General features: G+C 34.2%; 1 protein-coding gene across 3 annotated transcripts in view; it reads right to left on the bottom strand.

The window, feature by feature from the left end:
* Positions 1 to 21339, bottom strand: part of FSTL5 (follistatin like 5) — a 728230-nt gene that overhangs the window by 216061 nt on the left and 490830 nt on the right. For all 3 annotated transcript variants that reach the window (XM_032633746.1, XM_032633747.1, XM_032633745.1), the window contains exon 7: positions 13893 to 14059. In XM_032633746.1, the coding sequence (XP_032489637.1) occupies positions 13893 to 14059 (167 nt within the window). The remainder of the gene's footprint in view (positions 1 to 13892; positions 14060 to 21339) is intronic.

The raw sequence follows: 21339 nt of genomic DNA, 5'->3' as shown, positions 1-21339 counted from the left end.
CTGGTGGCGCAGTGGTTGAGAGTCCGCCTGCCGATGCCGGGGACACGGGTTCGTGCCCTGGTCTGGGAAGATCCCACATGCTGCGGAGCGGCTGAGCCCGTGAGCCATGGCCGCTGAGTCTGCGCATCCGGAGCCTGTGCTCCGCAACGGGAGAGGCCACAACAGTGAGAGGCCCGCGTACGGCAAAAAAAAAAAAAAAAAAATGTATATACACACAAAGGTATATATTTATGACACTGTTTCATATGCATTATTAAATTTTATGCAGTTATTTTCTTTTTTGATTCCTTCTGTGAACTTTTGAAGACTGAAATGGTATCTTTTATAGGTTTATCCTCACCATTTAGGTAAGTGCCTTGAAAAGTGTAGCAGTTAAATCAATATTTGGGGATGCAGAAAGATTAAACAATGACCAAATATGTGTTTGTCCTCATCTCTTTTTTTACCCACCTTATTGCATATGATAGGAGATTAAATTGAAACTGTAGTAAAAAGTCGATCTGCTTAATGAGAAATGTTATTAAAGTAATTGAATACAGAAATTGGTGAGCTGTGCTAGGTTTAAATGATTGACTGCCAATAAACATCAGTTGACTGATAATCCCTGATGTGGCTAAGTAAGTAAATAAAACCCCTAGCAAGCTTTAAATATAAAAAGCCCACAAACTCAATAGTGCAAAATATAAGACATGTCAATATGTCTTTTGTTATTTGAGCATTTAAGAATTATTATCTTCTTTGTCCGTATAGTGCAAACATCATAACACACAGTTGAACAGGTAAAGGTCCTTGTGCTCAGAGTTCCTAGTCCAGGGAAGAAAGGCAAGAGTATTCATAGTTTTATTGTGATACAATAAGTATTGCAGTTACTGGACAAAAAACTTAAAAACAACTCAAGTTTAGGCATAACAAGTGTTCATCTGTTATAAAGGAGAAGCCGTAGTGGAAATGAGATGACAGAATAGATTTAAGATAAATAAAAAGTTAAATTCACAAGGTTTTGTGACATATTAGATTTGAGGACAAAATTGAGAGAGAAATCCAGCAGGAAATCAGTTGTTGACTACATTTACATGGAATAGAAAACACACAAATGTTGTAGGTTTTAGGGTAGAAATATTGCCTTGAATTTTGCACATTCATATGAAGAAAATATTACTCAGAAGAGAAATTGAAAGTAGAACTATAATTTGGAATGTATCAGCTTAAACATAGTAATTGAAGCCCTAGATTCAGAAACATAATAATGAAGAAAACATTGAAAAAACAAGCTTCATCACGTTAAGAATCTATATAGTTATTTGGCCATTGATCTTACTGAAAGGAAAAATGTCACAGTGAAGTCCTGTTTCCATATTACTATTCCTCACAAATTTATTTAAATAATGTGATCTTCTATCATTTTGAAAACTGAACCTAAAATTAAAAGAAATATATATCAAGTACTCAACAAACTGATATGTGAATATTTTTCCACTCATTCAGACATGGACATTTTATCTTTATACATTGCTATTTGCAAGAGTAAGTTCCTAAGGAACCTGGAGAAATATATTCAAAAATATTTTCTAAATGACTGATTTTAAGATTCTTTGAGAAGTGAATTATAAATGCAGAGCTCTATTATAAAGAAAAGTAATTTAGGAACAATATTCTTCTTAAAGCAGCATACTGTTAGGCAATATTTATGATCACAGACAATTCCACAAAGTTAACAATTAGTATTGAACCTGCATAACATATGTTTAAGTGAAAGATGAATGCATATTGCATGTTGTATGTTTGTGGAAGAAATTCAATGTCCTCAGCCATGTCAAAACTCCCTGCTTGATTTGGCTTGGAAGATTTTGAATCATAAATATTCTCTGATTTCACTTGGATTTTAAGATCCACAATGGTCTCAGGCTTATATGAAAAATGAATTAGTGATAAAAAAATTACATGATTAATGATGTATTATACTACAAACATTAAATGTCTACACTTTTAGTGAAGGGGAAAAAGAAATGGATTGTTTATAGTCTAGAGAAGAAAAAATCAATTTCTTTCTTTTCAAACAACTAGTTTTGATGGTATTGTCTAATATGTCCCATATTAGAACACAACACTTTAGAGTTTTAAAAAGTTATAAAGAAAACTTACTAATTAAATTATTTTAATTGGTGTTATATAATTTGGGCTCTGTTATCAGTGAATAGCCTAAAGGGTAAAATTGTCCCTTTCATATATATAAGAACTTTAAAAGTCATACATTTAAAGGAAAAATTTGTATTTTCACACTGCTTTAGACATTAAAATTAAGTAACAGAGTCTTTTCCATCTCTGGAGAATAAATAAGATTTAGGGATTTTACTTGTAAATTTGAAGTACAGTACATATTCTGAAACATTTTTTACCAGAATAAGGTATAATATTCCTTATTAAGCATTTAATGGCTTTTAAGAATCCAGACATATAGAGAACATTTTATTTATTATGCTTTGATATGTTATCTTCCAGTGCTAGTTTTACCAGCAGTGTACTAGAAAACCTAGCATTAAAAAAACCTACTCTAGACCAGAGTAGGTTTTGTTTTTCTCACAACTTATTTATCTATTCTATTTTTTTTTCAGAGTAGGTTTTTTTAATGCTACACTTTAGAGTGAAGTAAGTCAGAAAGAGAAAAACAAATACTGTATGCTAATGCATATATATGGAATCTAAAAAAAAAAAAAAAAATGATACTGATGAACCTAGTTGCAGCACAGGAACAAAGAGGTCGACATAGAGAATCGATTTGAGGACTTGAGGTGGGAGGAGGAAGCTGAGGCGAAGTGAGAGTAGCATCGACATATATACACTACCGAATGTAAAATAGTTGGCTGGTGGGAAGCAGCCGCATAGCACAGGAAGATGGGCTCCGTGCTTTGCGATGACCTAGAGGGGTGGGATAGGGAGGGTGGGAGGGAGGCTCAAGAGAGAGGGGATATGGGGACACGTGTATGCATATGGCTGATTTGCTTTGTTGTACAACAGAAACTAACACAGTATTGTGAAGCAATTACACTCCAATAAAGATCTACCAAAACAAAAAGAAAAACTACTAATATGACAAGCTGCCACACCAGCAACTGTATCCTGATTTGAATTAAAATGTTCATTTTAAATTTTTTATTTTCCATGATTTTTCTTTGCATGCTTTGCTCTAAATGGAGATCAACTGTGCATGGCGAGAATCACTTCAAATAAATTTCAGGGATAGAACAATCTTAAGGGTGATCATAAGGAAAAATCATCAGACTGAATGCAAAAAAAAGTTAGTAGAATATTTAAGGAAAGGGTTACAAAGCAAAGCAATCAAAGAAATAAACTGAAAGCTGATACAACTACAGAAGGAACTTAAATGGTATATAGAGTTGTTCAAATTTGAATTCAGAGGGATAATCATATGTAGTCAATGCAGAAAGACAGAGTGTAAGTAAAACATCTTATATCGTCTTACATGGACGTGTAAAGAGAGTTGGAGATCATTCTCCTGGTCCTCTTTTGTAACAGAAGGCTCAGCATATGCCCAGCTAAACAACTGTATTTACCAGCCTCCCAGGTATAGTTATTGCAATTATGGCACATCAGTGACCTATAAACAGTGTGGGACTTCCAGGAATAAGTGCCGTTCATCTTTCACCTGCTTCATACTACTGTGAGCCTGAATTATAGGTTGATAGAATATAGATTGGTGACTGGAGCTCCTACGGCCCTCTTGAATCCTGAAATGCTCTTGGAGACAAAAGCCATGCTCTTGGAATGTCAGAAAAGATAGGAGGTTGAGTTCCAAATGCCTCAAGGAGCAATCGGTGTCAGCTGTGGACAGTATATTTTATTAACGACTAAACTGCTGTCCATTTAATCCACTCTTTTTTCCAGCCTTCTACTAGGTGCTGGACACAATTACTAATTACTAATTACTAATACTAATACTACATCTACAACTAATAGATAGATGTAGAAAACAAAAATCCCAGAACAAATGAGAGAACGAAAGGAATCTACAAAGCCCGGGATTTCATTTCACATGAACTTTCAGCATTTCAAACATTTCATATCAGTGATATAAGCCACAGTAACATTTTTAGGAGAGTAGCCTACTGCCATATTCAAACCAATTTGAGTTTCATGTAAATACAGTGCCAGACTTAACAAATAAAATATGACACCCAATTAAAGTTGAATTTCAGAGAGACAAGAATGATTTTTATATAAATATATCCCATGCAACATTTGGTACATACAGTAAATATTGATTTATCATATATCTGAAATTCAAATTAACCTGGAAGTTCTGCATTTTATCTAACAAGCCTACCTATAAAGTTGTCAAATTCATAGTAATATTTATTACATTAGGTTATTTTCAAAGAAATAATATTTTCATGGGGCTTTGTTATTCAACATGATCAACAATACCATATTGAACCAAGCTTCTCAGTGATATGAAAATAGCGTGTATTTTATTGAGCACTTGTTATATGTCCTTGAATTTTGTAATAATCCCTTCTTTGTAGATGAAGAGACAGAAGCTTAAGCTTCAATTAGTACGTTGTGAACATACAGCTAATAAGTAGCAAAACTAGGACTGGAATCTAGGTTGGTATGACATAACTTTTTTTTTTTTTTTTGCGGTACGCGGGCCTCTCACTGTTGTGGCCTCTCCCGTTGCGGAGCACAGGCTCCAGACACGCAGGCTCAGCGGCCATGGCTCACGGGCCCAGCCGCTCCGCGGCATGTGGGATCTTCCCGGACCGGGGCACGAACCCGTGTCCCCTGCATCGGCAGGCAGACTCTCAACCACTGCACCACCAGGGAAGCCCTGGAATATCTTCAAAGCAGGGACTAATACAAGATTGCTAATATGGAGATATAACAGCATGATCTTAAAGCTTCATTGAATAGGAAAAATCTTCCAATTTCAGAGGCTATAATTGGATAAAATTTTGTTCTGGCAGTTTCTGCAAGTTTTCACACTCCCTTATTGCTGTATGTAACTTACATTGATTCACATTCTTTCAGGCAGGTTGGGTGTGTCTGTGCTCCATGAAACATATATTAGAAGGAAGAGAAGGAGAGAACAAAAAACAAAGAACCTGGTTCAACTGAACATTTACAATGTACTTCATCGAGTGTTATCAGCTGTAAAATACTTTATCTCATCAGCTCTCACACAAAAATGAGTTCATTTTATTGGTATACTCAATTCACAGATAAGGAATCTGTGGCACAGGGAGGTTAAATAAGTTGCTTGAGGGCACATCACTGCCAAGAGACTTTATATTAATTGGAATCCAGATAGTCTGAATCCCCAGCCCATGCTGCAAACCTCTGTATAATCCTTCCTCCAGTAGTTTCTGTGGTGTCCTTTTTAATCATTTGGTGTAAAACAGAAGACAGGCAAAATGAAAGTCTTCAAACATCAATTGATCATGAATCAATCTCACACAAAACAGCAGAGTATAACACATCTATTTGTAATATATAGGAGCCAGAATTATTTGGGATACATTTTACAAAAGGCAGCAGCTACAGAGCTTCTCACTTACATGCAATGGTTTAGCTCATGATGTAGAGTAAATCAGGCCATGTAAACATCCCAGGTGTACCACTTAATAGCTTACTAACCTGCAGTGAACAACTCTCTTAGCATAAATCCCCACATGTGTAAATGGGGACTTATTTCTTGCTTCATGGAGTTGTTTTTAGGGTTAATGAGATAATGAGGTAGTGAGGTTATAAGAACTAATATGAATATATCCTATTAAATAAACAAAATTATCTTTGCAATGCATGGGAAGGGGATTCAAAATGTACTCACAGGACTTCTTCACCTGAGAATAGGAGTAAGTGGACATAAAAGGTGAGGGGTAATTATGCTTTTTAAAAAAATATGTCTATATTATTTTAATCTTTTGCAATCAGAAGGTATTCATGTATTGAACAGGTAAATAAATACTAAATTTTATCTTATATATATTAAGTAATCAGAAAGAATATTGAAAATTGCTACTGATTCCCTTTGACTTAAAAAGCACTATAAATTTAACTTTACACAATTTAATAGACATTAAACACACTTTTGTGAAAACAGACAATATACTAACAGGGTATAAAAACTGACTCATATCTGAATTTCTGAAAGTCTTTGCTTATAAACAAAGTAAAATGTATTTCACTATAGTAAGATTATCTTGGTCTTTCAACATGTCATAAATCCACATAGAACAATTAAAATATATTTTAAGGAGATATAATAACAGATATTTCTTAACATTAAATTCAAAATATAATTAGACAACATTCATAGTGGCAAACAATAGAACATATTTTTCTAGTTTTAAGCAGGAAAGGGGTTTAATAAAGATACTAGGAAGGTCATAGAATAAGCAGGATATCAGCGTGTCAGCTTAGGGAATGAGAAGCCAGAAAAGGTGCACAAGCCACATACTGAGACTGGCCAACTGGAGACCCTGCTGAAGCTGAACACTGACCAACTGCAGAGCTTTTGTCACTGATGTCCTTGAAAGTGGGATCCTGCTGCCACAACACTCACCAGGAAGGATGGGCGGAGAGAGTGGATTCTGAAAAGCACCTGCATTCCCCTGTTCTTGCTTATAAAAGGAAATCTTTCTTAGCATCCTCTTTATTAGAGCCTTATTCACATATCGGCTTCCTAACTGGGAGAAGGTGGATTAAGTAAGATTTTGGTTTCCACCTTGGGGTTAGCAAAAATCAAAGCATTGCCAGAATATTCAAAGAGGTGTTCAAAAGGTGTTGGGTGACCAAAAATCATGTCAGATGTCCACCAGAGACAGTGCTGAATATATGTATATAATATATAGTTTATTTATATGCTGAAGTCTTTATTTTAGCAGACTTTAAGCAGAAATAAATATAAAGAAAAACACCAGTGAGCTTTTATAACTGTTTTATTTCACATTTTAGTTATACTGGTAAATGCAATTCAATGTATTCAGATAATTTGACAGGTGATGGCATAGCACTTAATGAAAACACCAGAAGCATATTGGGAAGTTGAATAAATATCCCTGTTTTCAAAGACATCTTTGGATATTCCGTGCAGCTTTATTTGAAAGGCTGGTAGTTCTGTGTACACTATAGATTATGAATGCTTGCTTAACTTAATTAAGTATGCCTTGAAATGAAATTGAAACTTTCTCAATATTGGAAATGTGATTTTTTTAAGTTCTCAATATTTATCTGCTCTATGAAATATATCCAAAATACCTTCATCCAGGAAAAGTTAATTTATCGATGCCAGAATTCATCTAACATTTACATATATTTTAGAGCTCTAACTCACTTATAATCCTTTTTTTCTGGAAATTTCAAGATTCTAGAACAGTCAAGAATAAGAAAGTAAGCAAAATAATTTACATGATCCATGCACAAGAATATGTCCACTTTTGCAAGTTGTCCACAGACTCTAGCTCTGTGAATATCATCATATGACTTACATAGTACGTACTCCCCCTTATTCTTGAAACAATTCAAATGAGCTTATGTTGAGATATTCAAACCAAAGCATCATAGAATACATAGGCTTCTTTAAAATAACAGTGGTAAGCTTGATAGTAAGGATGAAAATAGAAAATAAAAGATAAAATGCAGAAAGTGCTTTAAGATGGTGACATAGAACTTACCTCTCCCCACAAGCATACCAATTCTATAGTTACAGATTGATCAGTTCCCTGTGAAAAACAGCTGAAATCTAGTTGAAAAGCTTCTCCACAGCAAAGGACCACCTCGAGATGGTAGAAGAGGCAGAGACAGTCTCCCACAAATGTCACACACCCAGTGCAGCAACCCCCAAGCAGGAGGAAACTCACAATTATAAACTTCACCCTGAGGACGGAAGGGTTCAAGCCCCATCTCAGACAATCCCAACCTGGGAACCTGCACTGGAGAGATGAGCCCCCAAAAGTCCAGCTTTGAAAACCAGTGGGGCTTATGTTCAGGTGACCCAAAAGGCTCTGGGGAATGGAGAGTCTGTTTTCAAAGGGCTCATGTACAGACTCACTTACACCAGGACCCAGTGCAAAAACACCAATTTGAAAAATGCCTAGAAGACGTGTGAAGGAGATTTACTAGCTAATCTTAAAGTGCCTCCTGGGGCACAGGAGTCTGTTGGGGCTTCCTCTGGGGATGGAGGCAGTAGTGGGTGTCATTTTTGCTCTCTCACTCCAACTTGGTAGAGCCAGCACTGGTGGGCACCAGGTTCTGTACTCCCTCTATCTTGCTAGTGCTGGCTGGCTTGCCCCACCTAGATACTCTCCCAAAACCTCACTGAAGGCAATGATCTCATGCCACCCCTGAGTCTGATGTGGCCCTGCTGCAGGCAGTGGGCTTACCCCAGCCCTGCCCCCCTCTAAAGTCCCACTGAAGTTTGTGGCTTTGTCCCATCCACAAACTCTCCTGTGACCCTGCTGAAGCTGGCTGCTGACTCCAACCCGAGGCTCCTCTGTGGCCCCACTGAAGCCAGCGGACACACACAGTCCACACAGTGGACACCCCTTGAGCACCAGGCTTGGGTGGCCAAGGGGGCCTATATTTCTGGCCCCCACAGGACTGAAACAATTGGAGGGACAGATTGTGGCAGGCTACAACCCCCAGGTCACAACACAGACACCCTCAGACTTTCCGTGACAAAGGTCTCTTTACCTGTCCTGGAGCTTGAAGGACAGGCTTGAGGGGACAGGATTCAGGTTTACCAGACATGTAGAGGCTGCAAAGGAGCTCTCATGGAATGTAGGCTGGGGATGCCATCTTTGTGCTCTCCTTTGGCCTTGCTACAGCTCACTGGTACTTTCCAGAAAGGACCTTATACACTCATCTGAAGCCCTGGTTTTCTTAACTCTCTCCAAGGGAAAATCTTCAAATCACCTAATCTGGAGGCCAGCAGGGGTTATGAGGTAGTCCCACAGGACTGTATATATTTGCATATTTTAAAAGCTGCTACCTGAGTGTCTAGTTCTCAATTAGCCTAAAACTAGCAGCTGACAAAGATCCCTTCATGTGAAACACTGACAAGGCTTGGCATGACCTCAAAAACTGAACCTATCAAGAATAAATTGGGCTGATAAGACAGCCACAAAAGTTCTAGAGACAACCAGAGCTAGGGCAAAGTTGAACAGTAACATTGCCTACACAGGGCTATACCTTCAAGACTAGGAGAGGTCGAGGTTTCACCCAATCCATAGAAACAAATAAAATAAAGAGAAACAAGAACATGAGAAAACAAAGGAAAATGTTCCAAACAAAAGAGCAAGATAAAATCCCAGAAAAAAAGAAAAAACTTAAAAATAGAGATTAATAATTTACCTGATAAAGAGTTAGAAGTAACTGTCCCTGAACATGGCAGAAGAGTGGATGAACACAGTGAGAATTTCAACAGACATAAAAAAATAGGAAACTACTAAATAGAAGTCACAGAGCTGAAGAATACAAGAACTGAACTAAAAATACACTAGAAGAATTCGAAAGTGTACTTGATAACAAGAACAAATCAGCGACCTGAAAGCCAGAACAGTGGAACTCACCCAAACAGAGCAGAAAAAGAAAAAAGAATTTAAAAAATGAAAATAGCTTAAGGCATCTATGGGATAACATCAAGCAGAATAACATTCAGATTATAGGGTTCCCAGAAATAGAAGACTTAAAGAAAGGGGCAGAAAATGTATTTCAGGAAATAATGGCTGAAATCTGCCGTAACCTGGGGAAGAAAACAGACATCCAGATCCAGGAAGCACACAGAGTTCCAAAAAAGATGAACTCAAAAAGATCCACACCAAGCACATTATAATTAAAATGTCAAAAGATAAAGGAGACAATTTTAAAAGCAGCAAGAAAAAAACTACATTTTACATATGAGAAAAACCCCTTTAAAATATCAGCTGCCTTCTTAACAGAAATTTTACAGGCCAGAAGGAAGTGGCATGATATAGTCAAGGTGCTTAAAGTGAAAACCAAAAAGAATCTAACTAAGAATACTCTACTTAGCATAGTTATCATGTTATCATTCACAATTAAATTGAAGTAGAGGCCAAAAGTTTTCCAGACGAGCAAAAGCTGAAGGAGTTAATCGTCTCCAAACCAGCTTTATAAGAACTATTAAAGGGACTTCTTTAAGCTGAAAATAAAAGGCACTAACTAGCAGTAAGAAAATATAAAGAGGAAAAAATCTCACTGGCAAAGGCAAATATATAGTAAGTATAATGGACTAACCACTTATAAAGCTAGTATAAGTTTAAAGACAAAAGTAGTATAATTATTAACTATAACTATTATAATTAGGTAAGAAACATGCAAAATAAAACAATGTAAAATATTACATCAAAAATATAAAACATGGGGGGTGCATAAAAATGTAGATTTTTAAAAATGTGTTCAAATTTGAGTTGCTTTAAACTTAGACTCTATACCGGCTCTTATATGTGAACCTCACAGTAACAACAAAGCAAAAACTTATAGTAGATAGACAAAAGACAAAGAGACAAGAATCTAAACATAGCACTGAAGAACATCATCAGACCACAAGGAAAGAGAGCAAGAGAAGAAGAAAATAACAAAAAGGAACTGTAAAAATGGCCAAAAAACAAGTGGCAAAATGGCAATAAGTATACACCTATTAATAATGACTTTAAAGCAAGTGGACTAAATAAACTAATCAAAAGATACTGAGTGACTTAATGGATTAAAAAAAACAAAAAACAAAAAAACAAGACCCATCTATATACTGCCAGCAAGATACTCATTTCAGATCTAAAGATACACACAGACTGAAAGTGAAAGGATAGAAAAGACATCCCATGCAAATGAAAACAAAAAGAGAGCTGGTGTAGCTATACTCATATCAGACAAAATAGACTTTAAAACAAAGACTGTAATAAAAGACAAAAAAGGCATTACATTATGATAAAGGGGTCAATCCAACTGGAAGATATAACACTTGTATATATGTAATCACCGAACAAAGGAGCACCTAAATATATAAAGCAAATATTAACAGACTTAAAGGGAGAAATTGACAGCACTGAAATAATAGTAGAGAGATTTCATATCTCACTTACATCAACGGACAGATCATCCAGAAAGAAATCAATAGGAAAACAATGGACTTAAAAATACATTATAGCAGTTGAACTTAATAGATATATAAGGAACAATCAATCCAAAATCAACAGAATACACATTCTTCTCAAGTGCACATGGAATTTTCTCCAGGGCAGATCACATATTAGGCCAGAAAACAGGCCTCAATAAATTTAAATAGATTGAAATCATATCAAGCATCTTTTGTGACCACAATAGCATAAAACTAGAAATCAATCACAAGAAGGAAACTAAAAGAGTTACAAATACATAAGATTAAACAACATAATACTGAACAGCCAATTTGTTGGAGAAATCAAACAAATACCTGGAGACAAATGAAAATAGAAATGCAACATTCCAAAATTTATGAGATGTAGGAAAGTCAATTCTAAGAGGGAAGTTGAGTGATATAGGTCTACCTCAAGAAACAAAATCTGAAATAAACAGTCCATTCTTAAAAGTAAAAGAACTGGAAAAAAAGGACAAACTCCAAAGTTATTAGAAGGAAGGAAACAATAAAGATCAGAGCAGAAATAAACAATATAGACACTAAAAATTAAAAAAATGGAAAAGATCAATGAAACTAAGGGTTGTTTTTTGGAAAAGATAAATGAAATCAACAAACCTTTAGCTAGACTCACTTAGGGAAAAAAAGAGAAAGAGTTCAAATGAATAAAATTATAAATGAAAGGGGAGTTGTTACAACTGATACCAGAGATATACAAAGGATCATAAAATACTACTATAAATAATGATACAACTAACAAATTGGACAACGTAGAAGACATGGATAAATTCCTAGGGACATAAAAGATGAAAACAAACATAAAATCTCTCAACAAAGTGAGTATAGAGCAAATATATCTCAACATAATAAAGGCCATATGTGACAAACCTACAGCTAACATCATACTAACAGTGAAATGCTGAAATCTTTTCCTCCAAAGTCAGAAATAAGACAAGCATGCCCACTCTAGCCTCCTTTTCTCAACAAACTATTGGAAATACCAGCCACAGCAACTAGGTAAGAAAAAGAAACAAAAGGAATCCAAATTGGAAAGGAAGAAGTAAAACTGCCACTATTTGTAGATCACCTGATACTATATATAGAAAACCCTATAGACTCCACTGAAAACCTGTTAGAACTAATAAATGAATTCAGTAAAGTTGCAGGATACAAAATCAATATACAGAAATCTGTTGCCTTTATTTATACTAATAATAAAATATCAAAAAAAGAAATTAAGAAGAACCCAATTTACAATTGCTTCAAAAAGAATAAAAAAATTATACTTAGGAATAAATTTAACCAAGGAGGTAAAAGACCTGTACACTGAGAACTATAAGATACTGAACTTAAAGAAGGCATGTATAAATAGAAGGATATTTTATGTTTACTGATTGGAAGAATTAATGTTAAAATGACCATACTACTCAAGGCATCTATAGATTGAATGCAATTTCTATCAAAATACCAATAGCATTTTTCACAGAAATAGAACAAATAATTCTAAGATTAGTTTGGAACCACAAAGACCTTGAATAGCCTAATCGCTCTTGAGAAAGAAAAATAATTCTGGGGGCATCATGCTCCCTGATTTCAAACTATACTACAAAGTTATAGTAATAAAAACAATATGGTTTTGGCATAAAAACAGACACATAGATCAATGGAAAAGAACAGAGAGCCCAGAAATAAACCCATGCATATGTTGTCAATTCACTTATAACAAGGAGCCAAGAATATGCAATAGGGGAAGGACAGTCCCTTAAATAAATTGTGTTGGGAAAATTGGACAGCCACATACAAAAGAATGAAATTAGACCACTATCTTATACCATACATAAAAATAAACTCAAAATTGATTAAGGACTTGTATATGAAACCTGAAAACATAAAAACTCCTAGAAGAAAACATAGGTGGTAATCTTCTTGATCTCAGTCTTGTCGGGGACTCTTTGGCTCTTACCCCAAAAGCAAGGCAACAAAAGAAAAAATAAACAAGTGAGACTACATCAAACTAAAATGCTTCTGGAGAGCAAAGGATACCATCTGCAAAATAAAAAGACACCCTACTGAATGGGAGAAAATATTTGCAAACCATATGTCTGGTAAGGAGTTAATATCAAAAATGTATAAATACTTCAAGCATGTCAGTAGCAAAACACTTCTTCATGCTCATTTTCAACAGAAAGCATGGAAGGAAGAAATTAATTCCCCGGAGTTTGTTCAGCCTTTGTTTCACCTTTTGGGCTGTACACTCTTTGAGTTTAGATTCTGATTCTCTAGGAATAAACCTGAGTGATGAACATGTTCCTTCATTCCAGAAAAATAAATCATTTATTTGTTTTATTAATATTTATTGTTTGTAATACATTATGAAGTATTTGAAGCAAAAACTTCCTTTACCCACTTTAACACTTCATAAGCTATAGAGTGTTGCTCAACTGTAATAGCAAATACGTAGAGATTCATTGTTGGTAATTATAGAAATTCTTAGAGCCAGACCTTTATGGTTTAAGTTTCTGTGATCCCACCAACACAATGGTATATAACCTGCTTACCACACTTAAACAAGTGATTTGGATGAACTATAAGTGCCTCCCAGACAGTAGAATGGATATGAAAATGTTCCAATAATTCTCTTCAATTCTACATCTTATTTCATTAAGCTCCTCAGACTTCACAAAGTCTAGAGTATAGCATGTGAAATACACAAATTATACACAACCTCTATTTATGTACTCACATTGATGTCTTCCAAATCTAAGTTGTTTAGAATAATATTGTTGCGTTTCCAGATGATCGGAGGTCTGAGTTCTCCCTGAATGGCACAGCTCAGAACTGTACTCTGTCCCACAGTTGCTGCTGTGATGCTTAGTTTCTGATCTTCAGGCAGACTCAGCTGGATAACCTCTGTAAAGACAGTATCAGGAATGTTGATGAGCATGTAGTTTTGTAAAGTTAATTAGTATAAAGTTTCTGAATACAAGTAATTAAGGCTTTTAATTTGTATAAGATGGAAAAAGCTTGTGATGAAATGAAAAAAGAGTAAATTGTTTCCAATAAAAGGTCAGAATGACATTTCAATTTAATTGATTGACAGGCATCCTCATGAGGCAAAGCACTATTAAATGTGAAATGAATATCAGAAGTAGAGTTATAATAAGCCTGGCAGATTGCACCCAGAAGAGAGAGATTATTTAACTGCCAAATCAACATGTAGTGTGTCATTGGCATCATTGGCATTGAAATAAAAATGATGTTGTTTATTCACTGATAGATTTATATTATGGGTGAGGTGAGATCATTGCTGGCCGGCTTCAGAGAACACTAGCATAGCTGAATGGGTAAAATGCATCGCTATGCTGGGGAGCAAACACTGACTCTAAAGGAATAAGATTTATTTGAGAAGTTGAGGGAGGAAAAACTGAAGTTCATCAACTAAACAGCAAATTCCTGAAATTCTGTCAGCTGCCTTTATCAGGCAGTGTGGGTCCAGTACAGTCCTTTCCTTATTCTTAAATTTTAAAGTTAAATATATTTTTAAATAACCATTAAACGCATTTCTCCTAGTAATGATGCCACAGCAGGAAATATACTTTGTGACCTGGATCCTCTTTCCTGTTTCCAGACAGTCCTAACCAATCTTGGGAATGAACCATGATATTTACATGATTGTCCATGGTCACCAGAGATGCCTGGGATAATCCCACCAGTCTTTATCCATGTGACAGCTGCCCTTTAGTTTTCAACTGACACTCGCTGACACACTATTGTTTCTATATTACGTTGAAGTCTTGTCTTGTGACTTTGCTCAGTCTCAGCCAGGTGAGAAATACCAAAATCACTATTCTTACTGAAATTTCCATGTGGGTGGGGAGACCATAATTGTCCTTCGTTCCTTTGTTGTGGTTGATGATATTTTTCATGATGGAGGGGTTGACTGTCCAAAGTGGTGGCTTTTAATTTGCAATAAATATGATCAGATACAATCAGAGCTGTATCCTCCACAAACCCCTCTTCTTCCCTTTCATCATTTGACCTTCTTTTTCTCTCTTTCTGAATCTTATCTTCCTCTTAAGGAGGAAGAGAAATGCTAATCAAATGATTTTTACGGACTATAACTGTTCAACAAAAAGTTCTTTGAATTTTTGGTACCGCCACAAACTGTAATGTCAAAAAATGGCACAATTCTTTGTCTCAGAAGGCTGGGATTGAACATATAATCCCTACATGCACTTGTTAAGTGTTGATGTTCCACACTATTATCTGATAAAAATAAGCAGAAGGAGATTGACCCTTATATTCTGTTATACAGGATCTTGTCTTTAAAAGCCAAGTTATTTAAGTCATCATTGGTTTGTGTTGTCAAAGAGTGGGGTAGGCAATCTTTTGAAATTTCAAAATCCTATGAGAGAGACTCAGTTCAATGTATTCTTTTGATTTTACATCACTAAGAGAAATAATAGAAATGGGGAACAAACATCTTGGTCAGTCTTTTGTATTGACAGTTTAATTTTTCCTAATGACATTTCCATATTCACATTGTATTTCAATGTTTCCTGAGTAATAAGACCACAGGGAATGTGTTCAATCTTCTTTTCTTTTTTTTTTTTTTTTTTTGTGGTGCACGGGGCCTCTCACTGCTGTGGCCTCTGACGCAGGCTCAGTGGCCATGGCTTACGGGTCCAGCCGCTCCGCGGCATGTGGGATCTTCCCAGACTGGGACATGAACCTGTGTCCCCTGCGTCGGCAGGCGGACTCTCAACCACTGCGCCACCAGGGAAGCCCCAATCTTCTTTTCTTTAATACCCACTCTGTTACACATATTTATATAAAATTACTAAAAGAAAATATACTTGACCAATTAGGCATAGGAAATTTTTGAAATTTGCAGACAGTGTTTTTTATGTCTTTTTCTTTAATATTACAAACTTACGGGAAGAGAGAAAACTATAAAAGTAATAACATCATGTAGGGTATCAAATAAGAATTATTAACAATTTCCATTAACATTCCTGAATTTCAGCTTCTGTTTCCTCATAAAATCACATACAAGATAATAAGGCATCTATTCTAAAAAACGGTATGTTAGCATTGGCTATTCTGACATTTAGAAATACAATTGGTACTAAGTCACCTTGAAATGTTTTCACTAACCTTCTGCATCTGGTATTAGGTCCCAGGCTTTTTAGATTAGTTGTGCTTTTGGTAGTTATATATTACAATGCTAATTAGATAATATGAACATCTTAGAATAAATGCTGAGATTTGGCATAACATTATGTGGGACATCCTTGTAAAATGGACATCCTTTGAGAGGATGCTTAATTAGAAGTAAGAATTACTATTCACCCGGGAAATATTAACATGCATAGTAAAAACTTATACGTTAATTTGGAGGTTACATTTTTAAATGATTTTTAAAATTATCTTAGTAATACATGCTATTAACTAATATGTATTTCAAAAAGTCTATAGAATTTTTTTCCTGCATGCTTCACCTTTTCTTTAATGTATTATATCGAGCCACATCTACAAAACCAATTACGTTTACCTGTTATTCTTCAAAATCAAGTGGTCATTTTCTCAAATAAATTTAGCTGTAAGATTTCTTTTACTTACAGAACTGTCATGCTCATCTTGACTAGTCTTTCTGATAGTTATTACCAGACTAAGATTTAGTCTCACAAAATCACAAATGTTAAACATTTTTATTCTATATTCTAATGTCATTCAATATGCTTTAATGGATTAAATGTTTATAAAACATGTCACATTTATAAATTTCAGAGAGAAATGGTGATTATTTCTAGAGATACATTAACAACCTGAAACAACAGCTATGAATTAATCTGTAAACTAATTTAAAACTGCATTTAAGATGTAAGATCAGTTGAATCTGAGCATTTGTGTATATTTGAGTGATCATAGTTGTTAGTTTAGAAATAAGAGTTTCAAAGAAAAGTATTGAAATTTAATTCATTATCAATTATCATTAATATACAATTCTGTAGATATACATTAAAGGTAACATATTTTATTCTATAGCACTCTAATCACAAACATCGTATGCTAGTTATATACAGACAAGTAACAGTTATGTGCAGCAAATAACATCTATCATTTTCGTACTCTATCTCTTCAGCTCCAGTGATATTGCACATTTGAAGGTCTAAGTAAACACATGTATCATATGACATCAAGAGTCATCTAATGTCCTGACCAAACGTAAAAGCATATAGGTTAGATATAACAGACATTGCTGGGTTTTTTGAAACATGTCAGTACTTCTTTTGACCTTTAAATTATTCCTCTTATTGGAGGCCCTCCCAAGTATTCAAGGAAAGAAATCAGAGCTCTAGTTGTGGTGCTTCCTTTGATCTTGTATTATGAAGACTATTAATGCCATTTCCAGACCAGCTTCTTTTGTTTGCTCACCTGGGAAAGCTAAGAGGCAAATAAAATTTTTTCTTTCTGTGGATCCCTTTCTGTACTTTCTCACCTTCACAACTTGGCTTAGAGGAATATAAAGAGTTTGTTTTCAAAGAAGTGAAACTGTATTCTCCTCCAGCAGAATCTGACGTTGGAGAGACAAGTATAGTTGAATAAAATTTCCAACACTGCACATCAGTATTTATGAAGCGTTTATTCTAGTAGTAACTAGGTGGTGGAAATAGCAATAAAAAGTTTGGTAAAAATAGTATGCAAATTTAAAATAGAACAGAAAGGGAATAAAATATTTTGAATACTTGTGAAACTCCACTTTATAAAAGAAGATGATTTCAGTAAATTTGTTTGAAAATCAGTTCTGTAAAATCATAAGAAGAAAATAATGTATCATAAACAGAATTCTGTTCTTCTAAATGCCTACATCTTTTCAAGTTCCAAAGTACATACTTATGTTGAATATTTTATTTAATTTATTTAAATACTAGTCTCATAATCTTGTTGATCTAATCATGCTTACAATTTCTGTTTTAGGAATGATACCTAGAAGAACTTTTATCAGTGATATTTTCAAATAGCGTTTATGTTCCCTTATCTACTCCACTAAAATGAATTACTAATTAAAAGCAGATAATAATTAAAATAAAAAGAAATACATCACAATAAAAGACACTTAGGAATGCTAGAAGGAATAAATTAATTATTCTCATAGTAAGAAAATCACAATTACTTAATGACAAGCTCTTTAACTAACTGGGAAATTATGATGGTGTCTTCCATCAAGAAATAGGTGATATCCAAATAAATGTTATGTCTGAACTAAGTTAGACACACCAATATATACACTAACTTATTATGATAAAACGTCTAGAGTTTTTTATGCTAATTGCTTATCTGTAAACTATTATATGCTTATGTCATAATATGTATTATTAAAATAAAACAAAATAAATTAAAAAGAGATTTAGAAACTTCTTCAATAACAATGCAGTAGATAATTTGGACTAACACTTCCACTGAAGAAATAAAACAACAGCAAAGGATAAATAACCCTGGATTAAATACACATATTTTAAAGAATAAATGAAAGAGATAGTCTTTCTCATTCTTATCTATGAAAGAGACAAGAAGACAATAAGGAATTTCCCAGCCTATGTCCTGAAAAGAATTGTAATTTAGAGAGATGGGATTGCACCTGGAGTCACATTGCTTTGGGAATTTTTCCACCTTAAGAAAATGACTGATCAGCCCAAATGTCCTATATGGCTTCTGATTCCTAGAGACATGGGATAGATGGGATAGGTACAGTACTAGACCACCTCCCTCTCTGTGCCAGGACTTTAAAGCACCTCACTCTGCAAGTAAATATGTGGACTGCAGGCTATTTTTGTCTGGGTGTCTCATAAAACATAAAGTCTTCCTCTCTATAATAAGATAACATCATCCTAGTTCATCTAATTATCGTTATAAAAAATTTTTAAATAAAATATCCAGTACACAATGAAGGATAATATAGAAAACAAAGAGAGACAACAGCATTAAGAGAATGAGGAGAAATAACATACAACCATAACAAAGTCACCAGGATTGTAAAATTTAGGTTTATGAAAATAAAATCAGATTAGAAATTCTAAAAAAGAACTTAAATATATAATATATGAACATTATAAGTTTATGAAAGAGTTATATAAGTAGAAAATATGATAACTGAAATTAAGATTAAATTGATGTCATTAAGAACAGATTAGACACAGTACAAAAGAGAATTAGTAAACTGAAAAAGAGATTAAAAGAAATATTATGGAATAAAAAGCAGAAGAATAAAGATTTAAAAATGCAGTTGAGGTTAACAAAAATAGGTTTATGTGAAACCCAGAAGAAGGAAACAAAGAAAATTGGGCAGAGGCCATATTTGAAGAAATAGTAGTTAAGAATTTTCCATTAGTGTTGAAAGACACCAATCTATATGCTTAGTTTCTGATTATTAAAGAATTATTAAGATTATTAAATGTCAAGCAAAGAAAATGAAAAGCTAGAATAACCCACATCTAGACACTTAGTAGTGAAACTGAAGAAAATCAAAGACAGAGCAATCTTAAAATTATGTAAATGAAAAAATACAGATTGCATTTACAGTAAGGAGAGTTAAGCAACTGATATAATGAGCAAAAATAGGAACAAAAAGCTACTGGGATTATATTTTATGTGATGAAACAAAGTAAAGTCAATCTTGCAATTTTATACACATACATAAAAATTAAAATAAGTATATTTTCAAAAAACAGTAAGAAAATTCATCTCTAGTAACTCGTCTTAAGATAAATTCCAAAGGACGTTCTTCAGGCAAAAGGAAAATGATCTCAGATGGAAGCTTAAAGATGCAAAAAGGAAAGGAGAGAAAAACATGTGTTTAAATATGTGTTAAACTTTAACATTAAACGTTGATACTTCAAGAATGCTTGATAATATAATATATGATTATGTACAATTATAAACATTTATAATAATAATAAATATATTTATAATAATATATAATGGAGATATAATATCTTCATAATCTTATGGTAGAGAAATATTCTTAAACAAGGCACAAAAAACTCACCAATACAGAAATGATTTATAAGTTTTACTACATTATAGAGTATCTTTTCCTCAAAAGATACTATTAAGAGATAAAAGATGCAAGCCACTGGGCAGGAAAAGATACTTGCCATCTACAAAGCTATCAAAGATCTTATACGTAGAATTAATAAAGATCTCCTAAAAGTAGATAAGAAAAAGACAGTTCCAAAGAACTACCAACAGGAAACTCAAACAAATGCTCCATGAATGAGTAAAACCATGTGACTAAGAAAACTCTAGATAAGTGCTCAACTATATGTTTAATCAGGGAGATGCAAATTTAAGGCGAACCTTTCAGATTGGTATGAATCACTAGGTCTAGTGTCAAGAAGAATATGAAGCAACATGAATTCTTATATGCCTTGAACAAGAGTGTAATTTCACATATAAACTTTCTGTATTGGTAAATGAAGCCTCAACTAGAGAAAATTGCCCTGTCAGCTCCTGTTTCCAAGGACCCAGTTAGCCATATGCCTTGTAGAAGCCTAGAGTATGGCACAGAGATAGCAGAGTATTCAGGTGTTATAAAGACAAAGCAGAGGTAGTGATGCGTACATTTTCAAGATACCTTTAATATACCGGACAAAGGAAAAAAGAAGAGAAGTCTAAATGTGGAAAGACAAATCTGATAAGGAATAGGAAAAAGGAATCTCAAGTTTATCCTGAAGAAAAGAAGCCACTAGTGAAGAAATTCTGAGAATTCAAGTGAGAATAGAATGACTTCTGTCACAAGTTCTGAAAGAAAGAAGGACTTATAATCACAAGCATAAATAAAAATATTTAGTAGTTAAAACAGAAAGGTCATTTCTTCCTATGTCATTGGTGGGATTTAAAAGTTACGGGAAGAAATAAAAAGGCTTTTCCATGAAAGATTTTTCTGTAAAACAATGAAGCAATACGTTCTTGTGTAAAATTAGAATTTCATTTTTTATTCACCTCATAACTCTGTAATAAGCACAATACATTATTATAGACAGGACTGTATTTTGATAATACTTCAAGCAGTTTTACAAGTTAACAATAATAAGTCTCATTTTCCTTTTTATTTATTCATGATTTGATACTCCTTCTGTGCTCTTACAAATATAATACAATTACCATTCAACTTTTTGTTCCATTTA

This window comes from Phocoena sinus, chromosome 5, assembly GCF_008692025.1.
Source record: "Phocoena sinus isolate mPhoSin1 chromosome 5, mPhoSin1.pri, whole genome shotgun sequence".
Lineage (NCBI taxonomy): Eukaryota > Metazoa > Chordata > Mammalia > Artiodactyla > Phocoenidae > Phocoena > Phocoena sinus.
Note: the sequence above shows the minus strand (reverse complement) of the source record. Positions and strands in the feature narration are given on the sequence as shown.